General features: G+C 38.5%; 1 protein-coding gene across 2 annotated transcripts in view; it reads right to left on the bottom strand.

Moving 5' to 3' along the window:
- Positions 1 to 514: 514 nt before the first annotated feature.
- Positions 515 to 21,240, bottom strand: part of camkmt (calmodulin-lysine N-methyltransferase) — a 112,263-nt gene continuing 91,537 nt past the window's right edge. For both annotated transcript variants that reach the window (XM_063491097.1, XM_063491096.1), the window contains 3 exons: positions 14,687 to 14,750; positions 12,520 to 12,651; positions 515 to 3,284 (listed from right to left, as the gene is read on the bottom strand). In XM_063491097.1, the coding sequence (XP_063347167.1) occupies positions 3,186 to 3,284; positions 12,520 to 12,651; positions 14,687 to 14,750 (295 nt within the window). In that variant the 3' untranslated portion in view covers positions 515 to 3,185. The remainder of the gene's footprint in view (positions 3,285 to 12,519; positions 12,652 to 14,686; positions 14,751 to 21,240) is intronic.

Raw genomic sequence — 21,240 nt, forward strand, 5'->3', positions numbered from 1 at the left:
CTTCCCTCCCTCCTTTATCCCTCTCTCTTTTCTTCCTGTGGAGGGGAAGACTGTTGACTGGGCTTGATATGTGTGCATGTGTGTGAGCGCATATGTGTGTATGTGTGTGTTACCTTGTCTGCAGCCAGCTTAGTCTGCAGGAGGCCATTGTGTTTCAAACACAGTGCACAGATGATCTGGGCCTAGAGAAAACTTAGTACATTTGCAAAGATTTAAGTCTAAATTTTAATAGTGAGACACAAATTTTCTATAGTGACCATTTATTCAGGAAAAATAACAAATATATCCCATCTAATAAAATCTATCTAAGAAAGATAAACTGTGTTTTTGTAATTGTTTTCTTGGTTTTTGTTGCATTGACATTTTAAAAGTAAGTTTGTTTTGTATATGGATAAAGCAGTACTGGAAGCATTTAATACATGATATACTGGTACAGCATATTTTTTAAATTGACAAATTAAAGAGAAAGTCAGCATTTTTGAAGCAAATGTGTTCATCTTTATTTGTCCACAAAAGAAGAAAAGAAAAAAAAAAACACCCACTCATAAAATTACACTGAAGCAGAAGGAAAATACTGAATGGAGAAACTCACTACATAAGGCCATGTCCACATACATAAAAGTCATTAAATTTTTATTGATATATCTGACATTTTATCTGAATGTTATGCAATCAAAAAAATCAATTATAAAAACTCTTAAAGCTATTCTTCTACACCATTAACATGAGGCTCTGTACAGCAAACCACATCTCAATTTTATTCAAACTGTGTTTTTTATTGTATTTCTATTTCTGGTGGCTGAAAAAAGACATGTAGAAAAAGATCAATGGAAAAAACAAAAACCAACCTTACGCTCTCACAAAGTACTGTGGACATGGCCTGCAAATTAACATTTTTTAAGGATTTCCCCATATTTTTGATATTAGGCAGCAAAATCAGAATAATGCCACCTGTCAGCAGTTTCTTGAATGTCTGTTGTCACAGTGAGAAGTAGTAAGTCTAAGCATTAGTATCATAAATACAGAACTGACGGTGTGTTCATGTTTGAAGGCGTCACAGGAGAAGATTTTGCCAGTAACACAGGCAATAATTTGGAAAGAAGCAGCACAGTAGCACAGAGGCCACAGTAAACAGTGATGCCTAATACCGAACTGGTAGCACTGGTGATGTCACACTAGACAGTGATGAAAACACTATATTCAGTATCAGCTGTGAGGACATTTATGTTATCCTACATATATCTGTAACCTTTCAAATCTTCGCACTGGAAACAGTTTTGAATAATTGAAACCCCCCAAAACCACTAATAAACTGGCATTCTCTACCAGCGAATTCTTTTTTAATATGAACAATGTAAACACTGGCGACCAGGAGATTCTGCATAGCTTCTTGGCTGCTGTATAAGGTAATGAATCACAGTGAATTATGGAAACCCCCTCGCAGTGTTAGGTACAGCTTTAGATTTGAGTGACCCACTGGCACTTGCTGTTTTTTTGTAACGTCAGCAGAAACAGGAAACAGGTGAATGCATGAGAAAAGACCTGAGTAGAGCAGCTGGGAAAAAATGCAGTAAGCAGCAGAAGTAAAAGCAATAATCTTATTATTATCGTATTGATTTTGAGGGATGATTCCACAAAGTTTTTTTAATTTAAAATCATCATCATCATCATTAAAATCACTGAGCTGTGTTCCTGTTCTCGTATTCTAGTCACATGCATACTAAAAAATATATTTTTAGGTATTCTGTATTTGTGGCACAGGGAAGGAAAGAAAAGAAACAAACCCTTTTCTGATCCTTGAAATGGTAAAATATTTTTGTTGCACACAAGAAAAACTTAATTAACAAATAGGCCTACTGTTTAATAAAAGCAATGCGCTCAATAAATCATAGGCGTTTACATACAGCCATGTCACACTGAGAGATCTAAGCTGCTCCTGGCTGGCAGGACTTTAGATCAAGGTGCTGCAGTCACAGAGCATGGTGAACATGCCAGTTAGTAATAGCAGCAGATTGTCTTTACTTAGTGGAAATTGAGGGATAATTAATAAATCTACTTCACAAAAAATACTAATATAATTTATTGATTCCACAGTTTCAGGGTCACTTGTCAATAAATGCAAATGGTGATGTCATTATTTGTGTATGTATTTCTTCTCTCTTTAGATACACACACATGTCCTGAAGGTTCAAACCAGTAGCTTTTAAAAGCTGCCATGTGAACAGATTGTTGTCAGTCAGATGTTTCAGTTTTAGGACCTTTTTAAGATATTTGTGTCACTTTTGGTATCAGATGTTTCATATCTTTGCATTGTCAGTAACTGTTTTCAGTGCAGCCAGCTGAAAATATGCAGCTGAGGATGACAAGTAAGTCTGATTAATAATTTCATCAACAGCATTTTGATTTTTTTTTAACAAAATACCAGTCAAGCAGAAGTTTCAGGTATTCAGAACAAATGTCTGTTGTACAGTTAAAACACAGATTATATCATCAACAGAGCTTTGAAAATGCAATATTGTTGTATCAAATCCAATCTGTAGCTCGCTAGTCTGAATGTGCATAATATGCAAATGCAAAGTAAAAAAAATTCATTCTTAATATTGACCTCTGACTGGGATGAATGAGTTGCATTTAAAGACATTAAAACAGGAAACAGAGGAAGCTGTGAGCAGCCTGTAACAGTTAATGAAGTAAAGCAGGCCTCCATGCTGAGGCCAGAAACACAGTGGCATGGATTAATGCTGACTAAGTTTAATCGGGGCAACTGACTGAACAACTGCCACCTGTATCAGGAACGATGGAGAAAATGTCAGTGCAACTGACTGATTGAATAGCTGGTTAACTGACTAAGCAACTAACTGGCTCAACAGCTATGATGATGACAGGTTAATAGCAGTGAAGGTCACTAAAGGTCTGACACAGTACTCAAAGGTTACCTGGTTGGCCAGGTGACAGTTTGGCAATGTGATCCACTTTCTTGGATGAAAGATTAAGAAAAGGGATGAGCAACAGGCTGACTAGAGCTTAGATGTTTGGTCAATTACAAGAATGGCAGGCCACCTGGTTAAAGGGATGGCTGGTGAGAGACTATTTTTAGATGGACAGTAGCTTTTTGATGCTAAATTAAAATATCTAGCAAGTAATACAAAGGAACTGTATACTGTTAAAGGCTCACTTGTTCTGTATTACTGAGTGGGGCTGACAGGTTGAGGTCCTTTGGTCAATGTGATCAGGTGAGGATAGTGGATATTCTCATCGTATACTTCTTTTCCCTCCCTCAGCATCTGAAAAACGCAAACATAGGAAACAATAAATAAACAGGCCAACAACCTTACAGAAATTCTTATTAGATATTCATTCAGGATTCTGTTTCATTTCTGACACCAATGTGTTAAAGAAAAGAAAAGACTGACTATATTAATTAAATGTATACATAAATTCAAATACTGAACATTTTATATGAGACACATACACGGAAAGTTAACAGGAAATAAAAACACTTAAAAACACCTATATACATTACATTCGGCAGTTTATTAGATATAACTTGCTACAAATAATGATAACAATAATAATAATAACATCACAAAGGCGCTGTACTAGATTGAGATCAGATGAACTCACTGTCATGTTGAAAAAAACAGTTTGAATTGATATGATCTTTGTGACGTGCAAGCAGCCATCAGAAGATGTGCACACTGCGGTCATAAAAAGATACATGGTCTGTGGCATTTAAATGATGCTCAGTTGGGGCCCAAGGTGTCTCAAGAAAATTACAAAATCACCAGCCTGAACTGTTTCTACATACCATGCTTTCATATTGTTTAGGCCAAATTGTCCTACTGCCCGAACCAGGCAATGATTTTCCAAACTTCTAATCTTTAATTTTGCTGTATTCGTAAATTTTAGCCTTGGTTTCCTGTTCATAGCTGACAGGAGGGGCACCTGGTATGGTTTTCTGCTGCTGTAGCCCATCTGCCTCAAGCTGTGTGTTCAGAGATGCTCTTCTGCATACCTTGGTTGTAACGAGTGGTTATTTGAGTTGCTGTTATTTTTCTATAAGCTTGAAGCAGACTGCCCTTTCTCCTTTGACACCTCACATCAAGAAGACATTTTCGCTCAGAGAAACGCCCACAGGATATTTTTTCTTTTGTGGGTGATTCTCTGTAAACCCTACAGAATGTTGTGTGGAAAATCCCCATACTCAGACCAGCCCATGTGGTAAAAACAACCATGTCATATTCAAAGTAATTGAAATAACATTTTTTCTTCAATCTGATGCTAATATTCTGGAGTCGGTCATTTGTGCATAAAGGATAATCTATCTATTAACTGACAAACTGTTCCTACTCTAATATGAATACCCCCTACACATACATACACTGTCTCACACACACAGCCTTGTGGGGTTCCCCCCTGGTGCCCACTCAGTGCCCTTTTAAGCAGACTTGGCAGTTTGTGCATGCACCAGCTAATCAGCTCACTTAGTGTCTGGCCAAATGATCAGAGGCTTATGAAAGTGAGTTTAGTGGGTCTGCTCATGTGAGAGTGTGTGACTGTCTATGTGTGTGCCTGTCCGTGTGTACGGGGTGAGAACAGGATAGTCGAGAACTGTGTGAAAAGGAGTCTTCATAACAAGCAAAAACTGAGATTGACCTCAGATTCGTTCCCATCAGTTGCACGTAAGTGTTCTGAAAGTAACCCAAGCCTACTTACATCGCAAACTCAAATACTGATTATGTGCTGTTCTTCCAACAAATTAAGCTATTTTGTAGCACTCGTGAAAATCATGATCCTGTGGTTTGGGGGGGGGGGGGGGTTAATTCAATTTTTCCAACATTGAAAAATCACATTTGAAACCTAAAACAATATAATTAATTTGACCCAATGTCATAAAGCCATGAGGTTGCTTTATTCATGACATTTTGCCTTATTATGTGATAGTGATAGTTAGAAAGAGTCAGGAGGAGGGCATAGCAAGGACGATATTCAACAATGGGCCCACAGCAGAATCGAACCAACATTGCAGTGGTTTTCTCCATATCACAATTGTAAATCCATATTTTTAAAAAACAATGTCTAAAAGAGTTTTTACTTCTGCTCTGAAGAAGGGTGTTGTGAAATTTGAGTCCCTACAGGCCATCTGATTTAGTCATCTGATTTTAGACTGACACAATAACCTACCAGCTTTCAGCTGCTATATGCTGCAACCTCACCAACAATACAGTATGTTTAAGGTTAAAATATGTGCAACCACACATTCCTTGTACCTTTTTGACTTAGTATTTTTTTTTCTCCTATATCTCATCACAGAAAAAGTGTTTAGTGCTGATTCATTGGTCTTTGTTAGACGTTCATGTCAGCTGTACAGAGGAATATAATTTGACAAAGAGGTGCTCTTGTATATATCCTGCAGGAGACATTGGTGTCAATTTAATGGCTTCTTTGGCACACTTCTCTCATCACACGTCATTCCCGCACCTTGACTTACAAAATAAGCAATGCTAACTCGACATCATCTCTTCTCGTGCTTCTTTTTCCTAATTTCACTTCTTTTTGTTGAAGATGAACAATCAGCTCCAGCCTGCCCCCCACTCTCTCCTTTGGTCCCTCCCTTTTCTCCCTCCCCTTATATGTGTTATCTTCCTGTAGCCATCCCTCCAGGCACCGGCCCGTAGTTCAACCTGTGACCCTTGAAGAGAGAGAGTCAGTGAGAAAGAGGGTGGCAGGGAGACCGAAAGCAGACGACCCAGGGGGTGGTTGGGCGTAGAGGGGCAGCTGCCTGCCCCCTCTGCTAAGCCTGCTATGGGGACTACAACCAGCATTCACATTCAAATTCTACCAGGCAGAAGGAACAGGGAAGCGATAGATTGCGGGATGGAGGGATAGAGAGGGAAGGATGGAGGGATCGAGAAGAAGGGGGGGGGGCTTAACATGGTGAGGGCTGAGAGCTCGCAGAGGTGAAAAGTTTAACAAGCAAAGCTGTTCCTCCTGATCGCAGGCCGCCTAATCAGCTTCATGGGTGGCTGGCTAAATCGGCTCTCAACTCGACCCCCCACCCCACCTTCCCTGAAATCTTTTTTTCTTTATTATTTTCTTTCCAAGGTGCAAGTCATTTATTTTATTGCCACTTTCGGCCCAGCTTCTGCCTCCCTCTTCTTTTTTTCCCCTTTATTCTTGCCCTGCTTGTGCAGACCAAAAAACAGTGAACAAGGTGGAATAAGAGGAAGGAGGGGGCTCTGAGACAAGGGAGGAAGGGATGAACCGGATGTCTGGGGTCTCTCTCAGCAGGATTAGGAAACAGAGAATGAGGGATTGGGTGGATGGAGAGATGAGTTGAAGAAGGGATAGAAGGACAGGCTTGAATAAATAGAGAAGTGGGTCGTGATGTAGGAAATGGGAAGATAGAGGGGAACAGAGGGAGGGAGACTGGAGAAGGGTGAAGGAAGATATGTCGGAGATGGGGGAGGGGGGGGGTTAAGTCAGGCAGCTGAGGGGGGAGAGAGGAGGAAGAGAAAAACAGAGACCCCGAAAAAGGAGGCAGGGAAGAGAGTGCAAGTCCACGGACACAGTGGGGATACTATTTATGCATGTGAGGGAGATGGGGGATGTACACATATGCACACACCCTCTCTCTCTCTCTCTGTGTGTGTGTGTGTGTGTGTGTGTGTGTGTGTGTGTGTGTGTGTGTGTGTGTGTGTGTGTGTGTGTGTGTGTGTGTGTGTGTGTGTGTGTGTGTGTGTGTGTACGAGAGAAATTAAAATTCATGACTCTCTCTTCACAACCATTTGAGTAACAAGATTAAGATGGCGGGTTAGAAAATAGTGCTGGCATTATCAGTCTGCTTGCAGTCCCTCCAGCTGCTTGCCTCTCTATTCCACAACAGTGGGGATAAGAGGATAACGCAGCTAGCCCTGTCTGCCTGTCCTAGCACACGCCTTACACTTTAACACATACACACGCACACAAACACACACAGATCTTAAGAAACACTACCAATGCACAACGGGCCTGCCTGCCTGCTTGCCTGCCTGCTGTCAGCAGTCCCTTGAGTGTGTTTGTGTCAGAGGGTGAAAGTGTGTGCATGTTTGGAAAACTGCAGAGTAGCGAGCTGGGGGTCTGGAGAAGGTTTGTAAAGAATTGCTAAAAAACCCTCCCTGCTCTTTCTCTTCACACAAACACATGCAAAGCAAACATTACAACTGGCAGTATATTCCAAACAAAATCTGACAAGTGCCGAACCTGGCACAGAGAGGAAGGACAGAATATTCATAGCTACTGGGAGTACACGCTTAACAGCATCTGTGCCAGATGGAGAAGCTTATGACTCAACTCAAAGCACCAAAATGATAGAAATATAATTAGGAATTATACTTACATTATGCTACTGTCTTAAAACTGTTTGGTTTCAGTAAGTTTGGACTTTGACTTTAGTGTGCTGCCAACTTGTCATTTACTTAAATCTCTGTCCAAATTTTGACTAATACCTAATATTAATACACATTTTTCCCATCAGATTTATAAAGCCAATGAAGCAAGAAAGAACAAAATGGAATGATATGCAAGAAATGGTCAAGTGCGTCAGTGAGGTGGGCTATAGCAGTGCCCGTAAGGATGGTTGTTAATTCTTAGGTGAAAAGCAAGGTTTTAGACTTCAGGCAATTACTACTTGAAGTCTAGACATCAACAAATGCTGCATTTCCTTCCCTGAGATGCTGTGCTAGGCCTGTACTGCAGCCACCTTCAGTTGTTTACGTGTCTTTCATGCCTTCTGTTTTGTCTTTAGTAACTGAAGAGCATACTCGATTGGGTTGATATACTTTCGAATTCACCCTGCTACTTCTATCAACAGTCACATCATCACTAAAAACTACTAATCTGATTCCATTGCCATCCATACATGCCCATGCCATTACATTGCCTCCAGCATGGTTGAGAGATTATGTTTGTATGGTTTCAATAATGAATTGTTTCCTTCTCCATACTTTTCTCTCTTTAATGGTTCTGGTACAATTTAATCTTGGTTTCATCTGTTTAAGGACTCTTTTCAGAAAGGAAGGATGTTAGATGTATTCTAAACCTTCTTGTTCTTGAGTGTAACCAGCAGTTTGCACTTTGCTGTAAACTCCCAGTAAAGGCGTTGTGAAGGCATCTCTTAAATGTAGACCCTGATAAATATACTCCTACGTCCTCAAGACTGTTATTATCTTGCTTAGATGTTTTGAAGTTATTTTTATAAATCAAGGAAATAATTCTGTCTTCATGAATGTTAATTTATTTATTTATTTTCAGCTTAATGATGCGCTCTGCCACTTGCACTGTCATCTCTTCAGTCTCATATTTAAAATATAGTGGAAAGTTATTTTAAAAATGTCAATGCTTTCAATCAATATGCTTAATTAGATATTATGTGTGCTTCATGTGAATAGGCCTCACCTGGCCATAAAACTGCCTGTCAGTCAATTGCCCAATTACTTTTAAGACTCTGAAGGAACTCTTTATAAGAATGGTTGAAAAAGTTAAACAGGTAATACAAAATGCTAGTGAAACCCCTGAAACTAAAGCTGAAAGGTTTTTATTTTAAATGTAAAATCTGTGGTGGCACACTGAAGCAAAAAAGTGTGTCCTTGTCCAACAAATGACCTAACTGCACCAGCTCGTGTGTTGGAAATGGCGAGGTGAAAATTGCATTCATTCTGTACTTCAAAATGAACAAAATAAGTAAGTGAAGGGTTTTTTTTCCTTTTTTTTATTATAGTTCCATTTTTATTATTTTCAATATTATAATCATATTACATTTTTCTGCAAAACAGTTAAATATTACAGTAACCACTTTAGAGCTACAAATTACTTGGTGGGGGAGACACTGATATTGTAGCACCAGGCTTTTATCATTAACTTATAAAAATGTGACAATGTCTCTTTTCCAAAAAATAAATATAAGGAGTAATGCAACAAATTACTTTCTACAGGAAGTAACGCAGTGAAAGAGTGTCTTTTATTTTATTTGTTTTCAGTTGTTCCAGTGAAAAATGTGATCATATAACCAAAAAATAAATAAATAAACAAACAAAATTGATCAGAAGCACAATAGAGGCATTAAAAACTGGAGTTGTCTGTACTAGTTTCACCTCTAAATTTATCAAGGTCCCTCTGGTGGATATGTCTTTGAAAGAAACTGAAAGAAAATCTATACTGTGTGGTTCACCGTTAGCTGTGATATGCATTTTTCTTCTCTTCTAAACCAATCACTGAAAACAAATATAACAGGAGTAATCTGTAGTGCAAATGAGTAGCAGCTGTTCGTGTGTGTGTGTGTGTGTGTGTGTGTGTGTGTGTGTGTGTGTGTGTGTGTGTGTGTGTGTGTGTGTGTGTAGAGGTAGTTTATGTTTCGCAGTGATATCATCATCATCATGTGGAGCGTGTGTTTGTGTGTAATGTCTAGCCAATGTGCTGTCTGAGTGATGTCTGGTCTGTGTGGGATAGTGATATAGCTTGTTTCTTAGTGTGTGTGTGTGTGTGTGTGTGTGTGTGTGTGTGTGTGTGTGTGTGTGTGTGTGTGTGTGTGTGTGTGTGTGTGTGTGTGTGTGTGTGTAGAATGGTCAGTCAATCCACACAGGGGTTGTTCTGAGTGTTCATCAGAAGATAAGCAGGGGAGACTTAATCACCTTCAGATGTGAGGGGGGCACTTCAAGTTGCCCTGATATCCAAACACAGCACCTGACCCTGCTGTGTTTGTGTGCGTGTGTGACAGTGTACTAATGTATGCATATCACGTAGCAATAAGTGTGTATTTCAAGAGTGACCTGAATGTTCAGACAGTCCTCTTGGATTCCAAAGAAAAGAGGAAAAAGCACATTTAAAAATGTTACTATTAACAGTGTGCACACACTGGTGTCTCAGAGACATACAAGAGCAAAAAACAGGATGTCAACCACCTTGTGACTAGACGGGGAAAAAAGGTGGTTGCGTTGACTTTTTTGCTGTCGGACACAATTGCAAGTAGTTGCTGCGATCAGCTGGTGGCACAGAGGGTCAATGTGTGCAGAGGTTGCCTGAAGTGAGGCAACCTGTCTTCAAATAACTGTGGCCCGACTCAGACTGACTGCAATCGCTCACAGACAGATTGGTTAATGTTTGCAAATAATTGCTTTCTACTTTATAAATGCACACGGATTGTCAACACCTTATAATCAATCTGAGTCAGTCTGCACCGACCACAATTTGTCTGCAAGATCTCTCTGAAAGAGCTTTAGCTATTCCCACTCCACCTGAGAGTAGAACCACCAGAACTATACAAAATCATATTATACATTAATATCTATTTAAAAAAAAACATAAGTGCTTGCTAGTTCTAATTAGTTGTGTACAGTTTCAAGTTTTAAAGGCCACCAGCCGGTAACAGACACCAAAATTTTAATTGGCTGGAGTGATGTGATCAAAGGTACAGTGGTGAACTTTACTTTCTCAGATGTGGATTGTGACATTATGCCATGTAATTGTAAAATGTTGAGTCAGTCCCTTCTCTAAATGAGTGCTTATCCTAAATGTGGTTTAAAAGGCTCCAGAGTCACTTAGATATCAAAATTAAAGTTAGTCAAGGACCAACAGCAAAGATCGAGACAGAGAAAAGGAGTGAAATATTCCTTGCTGAGGTTCAGGCCACTTTAACAGGCACTTTAATGGCCAGTCTGTCCAATTCTCCCACCAGCGTAGGTGAATGTGTGCGCACCAATTTAGCCCACTCCTCGCTGTCCTGTTCTTCTGTAGCTGTGTGTGTAATGGAGTTAACAGCTGGACACCACTTCTTTTAACACAGCCTACTCATGTGCTTTCTGTCGGCCCTTTTCTCTTTTTCACTCTCCTTTTCTCTCCTTCCCTTTCTCATTGTCACTGTGCCAAGTTAAAGCAGCTTGTTTTTGCTCTGGTGTGTCTCTAAACATCAAACAACAGGCTAATCTGCTGGTCTTTATTAAAGCTGAGAGCACATTACACAACCCGGATTGGTGCTGCTTTCTTTTTCGACTAGCAAAAGATTCTGCACAATTTTGAGAGAGAAATGAAACAGTTTAACTCAGTTTTCTTTTAAGTTCATTTCAGTTCAATGAATTAACCAAAATATATTTTTGCTCAGAATGAGAACTGCAGATTTTCTTTAGAGAACTTCACAGATGTATTGATGATAGTAAGGCAAAGTCTTAAAAACTGAAACAATACCTTTATTTTCTTCTTGAATCAAACATGTCTACACAGAGAGCATTTCAGTCCATCAGTTCACCTGTTTCTCAATCAGATATGCTTCCATTTTAATCAATTCAGTTGTCGCAAATACATAATATCAGCTTTCAATGCAAGCTATAACTACATAAGTGTGTGAATGTGTGTGTGAATGGGTGGATGACTGGTTGTGTAAAGCGCTTTGGGGTCCTTAGGGACTAGTAAAGCACTATACAAATACAGGCCATTTACCATTTACCATAAAATCTATACTTTTATGCAATTCTGTATCTGTTAGGCTGCACATAAAAAATAGACATAGGCTTCAGGTCTGAAATGCTAAGCCAATGCAAAACCCTTGTTCCTTCTAATGACCACTAATGATCAGTGATCAGGTATGAATTTCTGAGAAAATGACCCTACTTCTAGCCTAACTTACTAGCTCTGTGCACATTTGTTTTTTTTTGGTCTCAATCACCACTTTTAAGTCTTGATCAGAACATCATCATTCTCATTTTCTAAAGTACAGTTTTATTAATAGCTCGGTCACAGCAGAGTAGGAAAAAAAGGACGGCAACCTCATTGTGACTAGGAAAAATCAGTGGTTCCTGGTGATTGTGTGTGGGAGACAGTGTTGGAGTGAAGCTTAATTTTTATTGCAAGTTGTTGCAATGACCAACTGGTCACCTCAGACAGATTGGTAAAGGTTAGCAAATAACTGCTGCCTAATTAATAAACTTAGATGAATTGCTAACATCTGAATATCTGTTTTCACGGAATACAAGTAGTTATTCTGAATTTTAGTTTATTGTGATTTCTTGTATATGTAGATGTCAACAGATTTGTAATTTTCTCCAATTTGTTACAGCTAATGACTGTATTATAACAACCAATTTGACCTCATTTGAAGCAATAGCAGACTGACTCCATTTTATTGCCATTTCATCAGTCTTCTTGTGTTCTCTACTAGTTCGTTAAGTAGACTAGTTTGGGAAAACAAAAAAGCTACCAACAGCCAAAATGCTCAAACAAAAGCTTTAGAAAAGCAAACCAAAAGGTAATGTCAGGTTGGTCTTTTATATACAGTGTATGCTATGAATACCACTATTGCAGACATTGCTGCTTCTGTGCTTGAAAATGCATCTCATACTATATGTTCAAACGCATTTTTTGTATTTTAACTATTTATAAACACACTGTTCTTCTGCCATATGTATGAACCACTATCTTTAGCAAAACAGTGATTAATTCTACTTCATGTTGAATAAATGTTGTTTTTCCTTTCTTGGACGTGTTTCTTACCTTCAAGTGGACATCCCAGACCTGAGCATCATACTGATGGTGTTGAGAGATGCAAAATCCAGCTTGCTGGGCCAGTTGACAGAAGAGTCTTAGAGTTTCCCCTCGCTGAGGAGCGAACACCAATGCCATGCCCTGTATAGAAAACAAGTTTTTCTAAAGTTGGACAGTGAATAAATTAAGAGTATATTTCTGGGGTACTTCATATGTACTATCACACCTTTAGTTGTTGTTTAGCTTTCACAAAGAGAAAACAGAGGTAATTGCTAGTGTGTCTTTTTCATGGTACATTTTAGATGATAAACTAAAAAAAGGAAAGAAAGGCAAAGCTCTTCTAATCCAATAAACCCAGAAAATGTGAGCAGAAATGCAAAGGTGTGAATTTGTCTACTTGAGTATGTGATTGTGTGTTGGTGCGTCTGTGTGTGAAAAAGGCAGAAAAGGAAAAGCGTGTGTGTGTCTGTGCGTGCGCATGCACAACAGACATCCTGCATATACTAAGAGGATTACCAACAGGTTCAAAGTTTCTTTGAAATCCTTCAGCTTTCAGTTTTATTTCATGTTGATCATGTTATTATTGTTTTAATTAAACAGCGCAAAGAGGGATGCTCACACAATCACACACATACAGCAAATACACCTAATGCACAATGTACAACGACACAACACAAGCTAAAGAACACAAAGGCAGCAAAAACAGCAGGATCAGTGAGTCCGACAGATGATTTTTCATCTTTATATCCAGTAGCATTTCTCCTGTCTCACAAAAAAACACAGCAAACACAAACAAACAGACAAAATTCCTCCCAACACTAATCAGCTGATTAAGAGGATCCAGCCCACCGGATGGACCACCTTTGTCAGAAACAACAAATTAGTGCCATTAGATGGGAGAATTAATTGCTTTGTTAATTGTTTAATCAGCTTAGCAAATTATTAAATATTTGGCAAAGCTTGTTGTGGCAGCGTCAGTCTGATGGCCAACACTCAAATCATATTAGCCCCCGAATTATCTCCATTGGATTAAAGAGAGAGACACATGAAGAGAGACTTACACAGATGTACAACAATGGCCAGATGTCACATCTCTCATTTGACAGCATTCGGCTTTTGACCACAGCAGCTTCCCCATTCAACTGCAACCAAGACGAGTGTTCAGGCTCCAAGTGTAAGAAACGCGTGTCATTGCTGGAAACCAGTTGAATATAATGCTGATATTATAATCTCTCATTGTTTCTGAGGACTTCAGCTGTTTGCAAAAGAGAATCTTAATTTTGAATCAAAATTAAGATTTTGAAGCAATGAAGATGCTTTTTGAGGTATTTATTATGAAGATTTCAGCACCAGATCCGGTAAAATGGGAGTGATTCTAATCTTATTCAAGACACTGAGATTAGCCATAAATCAGTCAAGTCTATTTCTTGTGCAAAAAGCAGTCAGCTCATAATAATTTTTGTTGATAAAATTTAATGTAGTTGTGTTTAAATTTAGTCATTATTTTTAACAATATATTTTTAACAATGAGTATGTGGATGGCCAGTTATAAATTATTCAAGATGGGACTTTTTCCCCACTGCACCCACTTTTTCCTCCCTTCAGTCTCCATCTGTTCTTGGAGTCCATCTCCGCCATATCCTCATCATCCTCATCCCTCTCTCTCTCCCTCCTCATTCTTCCCTTTCTGTGTCCTCACCTGCTTCCTCTCCTCCCCATCTCCTTCCCTTTGGTGCCATTTTCACCTCTTTTTCATAAACAGATATTTCTCATAACAGTCTGGCCTCTGTACTTAAAATGCACCCCTCTTCCCTCAGATGAATAGAAATCTCAACCCTATCTCTTCCAGCCTTTTGCTTTTTTCCCCCCCATTTGCTTTGGCTGTCACAGCGTGGGGTCTTATCGCGAGGCCAAAAGGGAAAAGTTGCCTCGGAATTATGATTAAGGGAAGGGAAGAGAGAGACGGAGATCAGAGCGATCCATTCAAGTTGCTTATAATAAGCATTAAAGCATTACATGATATTAATCCTGTCAGACTGTTAATGTCTATAGGGTTTCGGGCAAAGCCTAATTATGACTGAGAAGAGTGGGAGGTGATTTAGAGAAAGGGGATAAGCAGAGATATATACAGTAGACACACAAAGGCAAACGCAAATACATGCACACACACACTTACGCTGGGTTGCAGTAATCTCCTTATAGCATCAACCAGGCTGGCTCTGTACTGGTCCAGAAACAAACTAGGAGGGAGAGGGAGAGTGGGGTTAGAATGCATTCATACGATAGCGGTTCTAGATAAAGCAGCAGACTATTTATTTGCTTTTGTTTACAAATCCACCAAGTGGAAGAGGAGAAAAACAATTTGCATGAGTAAGATGCTCTTCCGTTTTGTTTCGGAGTTTCGGAGAGCATTCACCTCAGCACTGAGAGGAATGCAGAACATCAGAAAATCCGATGTGCACAGATGCTATCTCCTATAGTAAACATACGCAAGTGTATGAGCAGACATGCACACTTTTACTGAGACGCTAAAAAGCGTCGGTAAAGCACTTTGGATTGGTGGAATTAATACCCAGAGTGTGCTCTCTGAAGTTAATATGAAGATTTAACAACATAAACAACACACGAGAGAAAAAATTAAAACAAATCATGTTCACAAATCCAAATTAACTGGCCTCTGTGAGCACTCACATACAGTAACTCGCACGTGTGCATGTAAGAAACAGTGCGTACATTTTTGTGCGTATACGTGAATTAGAGTATTCGTGCTCCATGTGTACAACTTTACGCACACTATATTTTACACCTGTTTTAAATAATTAAAGAACCGTGAAGCTCACTTACAGTGCTAATGCACTTAAGCTATAAGTACATGTTTATGCTGCACTGTGTTTATATTTGTGCTTGTCCAACACGTAGGGCTTGTTTTACTCACTTTAGTGTAAGTTTTTCTGTCATCACACAAAAAATGTGATCTAAATATAAGTAGCTGATAACATGACTGGTAAACACAGGCCTCTACTGGAGTCACAAAACTACATTTGTCTTAAGAAAGAGGACATTTGTGTGAAGCAAAAAAAGAAAAGAAGCAGACTGAAACACAGATGAGAATGTTTTCTTTTAAACGCAGAATATCACATTTTTAAAAAAACCCATTAATAAATCATAAAATCCAGCATATTATAATTATTATTGATATTTTTGGAAACAAATATACCAAAAAAACATTAAAAAAAATTTTTATAAAAACATTGAAAAAAAAATATTTCACTATTAAATTGAGTCTCAACTCTTAGTTTTACCATTTATGCATTTGGTTTTGTTTTATAGTAAAAAATTAAGGCTCCACACTCCTTTTTTCATAATGGTCACTATTATTTTTATTATTAATGTTGGGGATTTATTTGTTTTTTTTTTAAGAGCCCCAAGCCTTCAAGTTCAAAAAAGGGAGCTAAAAAGAAGCTAGAAAGAGGTGGGATTTTTTTATTTCCCTGCTGTTGTCACGGTTCTGGGCCATTTTGACCCAGCATTTTGAGTTTCTTAGGTTTTGGTTTATTTTTACATTATGGATTGTTTTCTGATACTCTTGTGCTTTGTTGATTATTATTAGAATTCTATGTTTCTGTTGTATTTAGGGATTAGTTCTTTGGTTGTGTCTCATGTTTAGTGTAGGTTCAGTTCTGTGTCTAGTCTGCGTCTTTGTGTAATGGTTTCTTGTTTCCTGTTTTATTGTGAAAGTCCGTGTCTCGTGTGAGTGTATTCAGTTTTGCCTCCCTTGTCTCGTCTCGTCAATTACTTCCAGCTGTGTTCCCCACCTGTGTGTAATCTCCCCGTGTTCTTCTGTGTGTATTTAAGTCGTGTTTTCTTATGCTGTAGTCGCTGGTCCGTCTGTGAATCTACCGTGTTTCATCCATGTGTTCTCCCTGCTGTCTACCGTCATATGCCTCTGCTCACCCTCCTTCATGTTCAGTAGTTTAGTTTTCCCAGTTCAAGTTATCTTTAGTTCTGTTTGCTGTTTTCTACTTGTATTTTGTCTTACAATAAACCTCCTTCGCACCTCCACGAGTGCCTGCAATTGGATCCTCCTTTATTTTTTCCCCTCAAAACAAAATGTAGTACATGACAGGAGATAACAAATAAATGTCAATTTAATTTTAATACCCAAGAACATTTCTTGGAGCTTTTTGAGAAGTGAAAAGTGACAGGTTTATGTCACAGTATTAGTGACAAATGAACCCTTCTAACTTGTAAAAACTAATATACGTTACTATTTTGATTCAAGATGGTGCAACAGACGGCAACAGACACAATGAGGTGTTTGTATCACAGTATTTGTAGTAATGCAGGAAGCATGTAAGCTTGTTTTCAGACTGAATATTTCAAATTCAGGCATATATAATTATGTATGTTATTTATGGCATTATTAGGTCAACAAAAAATGAAAGCTTGATAAATTATATTTTATATTTTTGTTTTCAATGTAATTGCTAAAAACCTTACAGAAGAAAAAACTGGAATTAGCTTTGCATTGAGTATCGAGGTCTCCAAAAATCCTGACACACAAAAATACAGAAAATGTATTTGTGGTTGAAATGCACCAACTGAAAAATTAATAAAGAAGTGCATGAGACTGCCTTTTCTGAAACCGCTAATCAAAAAGTGTTGAAGAAGACTGGAGGAGTTTTATCACTGCATTTACCGCCCTCCAACAAGAATCGCAAAGATGGTTGGTGAACATTACTGAAGAAAAAGCTGTTTTAAAGGGCATTACATTGATTTAGATTGATTTTGTGGAGACTCACCTAACCTTGAAGTCTTCTACCTTAAAATTTAAAGACTGACATAATGGAAACCTGTTTTTTCAACCCCAAAAAGTGAGTAGGTACCCATGATTTAACCGTGGAAACAGATTTATTTTGCCACAACTAAAGTAACACATAACACGAGCACGCAGACTTAAATCAGCTCCAGTCATTCAAAGGAAAGTAGCACCTGTCTATCTACTCACAAAGACAAATTTCAATCCATTATGCAATGGAGTAGTGCACTATGAGTGTGTGTGCATGTTTGTGTCCACGTGTATCTATTATCACAGATGAGAGTGGAGTAATTTGACTAAAATGCAACAATACAGTGCAGATTTGACATAATCCTGCACATCCGTCCAACTGGCCAGTGGAGTGGCAATCTGGATTCAACCTTCCAATCACAGTCTCTGACCTTTCCTCATTCAAAATCCTCTGATCCCCACGAGGAATGAGAGGTGCATGTAACAGGATCTGCTCTCTCCATGTTTGCCTGTACATAAACAGATATGTTCTTGCTTTTTTTTTTTTTTGGTAAAAACTCTGCACAAACCAGCATTAAAACAAACATGTGAGCACATATATGTAAAACTGCTTACTCTTCCAAGGCTACATGGAGGTGTGAAGTTTATTTGACTTGAAAGGTGAGAGGTTTCAGTTTGGTTTATTTTGCCAAAGATATCAGTTCACAGGAAAAGTGAGTGGCAAGGAAAACAAGGAAGTGAGCTTGTTGGGTGGAGGTAACGGCTGGGACAGACGTATAAACACACATGTACAGACACACGCTAAGGCCAAGGGAAGGACATAGTGTCATTCAGAGGGCAACAGTTTAAAAAAATGAGCAATGGTCAATACTGATGTCTACAATTCAAGTAGAATATTGTGGCTTGAAAGCTAAACCACAAATAAGGCTGGACAAGTTACACAAAGTAAACCTTTAATGAGCCATTTACCAAGATCTATAGAGGAATTATGGAGCCATTAGTTTAAGATTATTACCTCAGGTATGGGGGTAACAATAACCCCCTTTGAAATTGATTACAACAAGCAACAGACAGCAACCCCCTACAACTACTCAGGACCGGTGGTTGCCCAATGGTTGCTAACCTCTCTCTTGAAGCCTTTTGAGTTTTTAAAATTCGGAAAATTTGGGCATTGCTTTTTTTAAAGTTTGACACATAACAATTTACAGTATTTATTTTTTTTAAGTTTTCTTGCTATTTACAAGTTTTTTTTAAAAATATGATTTCACTAAATATCAGTCACCTCTACAGCAGGGTTTGCATTCCTGATTGAGGTACTTCACTCTGTATCTCTTTTTATATGGTGCTAGTAATGCATTAAAAATATTTTTTGAAGCAGTTTGGCTTCTGGGATGTTTAATATAGTGTTTACAATTTGAAACCACATTCCTGTTTAAAAATCTTCCACATTCTTTAATGCATTCTCTGTCTTTTCTTTTTAAAGTTTTGAGGTATTATTTTAGATTCACAAAATAAGTGCTCTTTCCCTTTAAGGTCACCTCTGATGAACTCAGACTGTCAGAGGCCTATTGTCTTGTGATGACCCCACCCACCCAGGACAGCCCAGCAAATTCCAGTCAAAACAGACCAGAGGTCAAAGGGCGAACGGGTGTGTGAATCTGTTGCTACTAAATTTGTCTGCTTATACACAAACGTGCACTGATGATGTCAAGGCCTCAAGTGTGAGACTATAAAAACAAATGACATCATTTACTAAGTCTATGTCCCCAAGGATTACGGTGCAATGGTATATATTTTTTATATGCATTATAAGAATATAAAAGAAAGCATTATCATCCATCCATCCATTCTCTTCCACTTATCCTTATCAGGGTTGCAGGGGGGCTGGAGCGTATCCCAGCTGTCATAGGGCGAAGGGCGGGATACAACCTGGACAGGTCACCAGTCTATCGCAGAATCATCAGTTAATCTAGCCCCAATAACTGCATGTCTTTGGGAGGAAGCCGGGGTACCCGGAGAGAATCCACGCAAACACAGGAGAACATGCAGTGATGATTTATTTGAATTTCACTTGATTAAATTCAATTGATTTATGTCAGATTATTTAGTCCCAGGCTATCCAGGAAATGTACTCTCACTACATTGCAGGCATGTGGGAAAACAAGACTAACCTACTTAAGACGGAAACAGCAACACAACGTCACAACAGTTTCTACTGAGTCTGCTTATCCAATTCAGTTTCACAATGGGGAGCCTATCCCAGCTGTCACAGGGAGAAACGTGTAGTACACAAAGAGACAGACAACCTTTCACGCTCACAATCACACCTATGGCCAATATAGAGATTTAACCTGGTGGATTTGGATCCAGGATAGTGCTAGCCACCACACCACCACACCACCCGTGTACTATTCCAATATCAGAAAACGCAAATTTAAAATTTTAAATAAATAATTCTATAAGTAAATTGCTGCCACAAAAGTAGTGCTAAACTAGATGTTGTTTTTTAAAATTAATCATAAATATTGAAACTAATGTTCTTTCTTCATCCATGAACATGTTGAAGCAACGATCACTCCTTTATTGATTCAACAACATTAATACTGCAAAAGACTCCCATTACATATTTCTGACCTTCGGCTCAGAGGGATATTACTAAAAGGCATCACACAGAGCTTTCAACAAAGATATATTTGTGTTTTGCGTGCGTGTGCCAGTAATGTGTCTCTAAACTAATGCAATCCAGCATAACAATGAGCAGTAAAGTGAAACACAAAAACAGGTGTGTATGGATAAAGGACTGCAAATATGAATAAACAGAAGATGACAATTACATAGATACAGTGAAAACCAGAAGGATGCAGAAACTTGCACAAACTCACTGTCACACACACACAAACAGGGCTTTATCTCACTCCCTACACATGGACAGCTTTTGGAGAAAGCAGACATGCCAACATCCCAGCCAAAGATTCTCTGCCACCCTCATGCCCACTGCAGGAATCCCTCTCTCTCTCCCTGCCAGACAAAAACAAACACAAATGTGAGGAGGCACACAACACTATTTCTGCTATGCTGGGTCCTACTTCACTGAAACTTCCTTTCTCGGTGTAAACGGCTGAAAGTTTCCACATAAGACTTTCATATTTGACCAAAATTGTCTCATAACTACAGTGTCAACTGAAATCATGCTTGCTTCCTTCTTTAACCCATCTTCTATCTCATCGTACTGTATTAACTATAAACTCAACAAAGCCTCTGTTTTTTTGTTAAAACATTGAGTAAGTGACAGTTTGTTTTCTGACAAGCAAGTGTTCATAGTTACAGAACTGGGTGACTTTCTGTATAGCTAGATCATCTGCTGAAAAACATCCCTCAAAACATTCAATAAACTTGAAGAGTGACTTTCACTCTTAAGAATGGAATACAAGTTATGATAAAATAAAAGACTGTCTTTTATCTTTGCAATATCTCTGATTTTTAATCATATGCAGCATTCTAACACTTCATTGAGCTGCTGACCTTTTATTCACAGTTAGGCAGTCCCGTTTGCTCCTTCCAGTTGTATTCCTTATATTACTGGCACAAGTCTTAAATTTTTTAACTTACTACTTTCAAGGCCATGCATCATGAAAGTTAATTATCCTTAAAATTCAGGAGCCCACAGCAGAAAATCACTTCTTTTTTGCCATTTTGCCATTTAGAGGTAAATGGCCATGAGTTCACTAATAAAATTGGGGGTTTTTTGGTGCCTAAGGTGTTTATGAAGTAACCTCAATAACCTCATGAACCTTAAAAGCTGTTCTGATTGGCTCTGGCTCTGATTTCACATCTAATAATACCAACACAGAATATAAACACCTATGATTTAAAAATTACATTTTCACTGTATTTCTTTCACTTTAACAGCTGAATTACTGAAAATAAGTGATAGATAAAAG

This window comes from Pelmatolapia mariae, linkage group LG13 (assembly GCF_036321145.2).
Source record: "Pelmatolapia mariae isolate MD_Pm_ZW linkage group LG13, Pm_UMD_F_2, whole genome shotgun sequence".
NCBI lineage: Eukaryota > Metazoa > Chordata > Actinopteri > Cichliformes > Cichlidae > Pelmatolapia > Pelmatolapia mariae.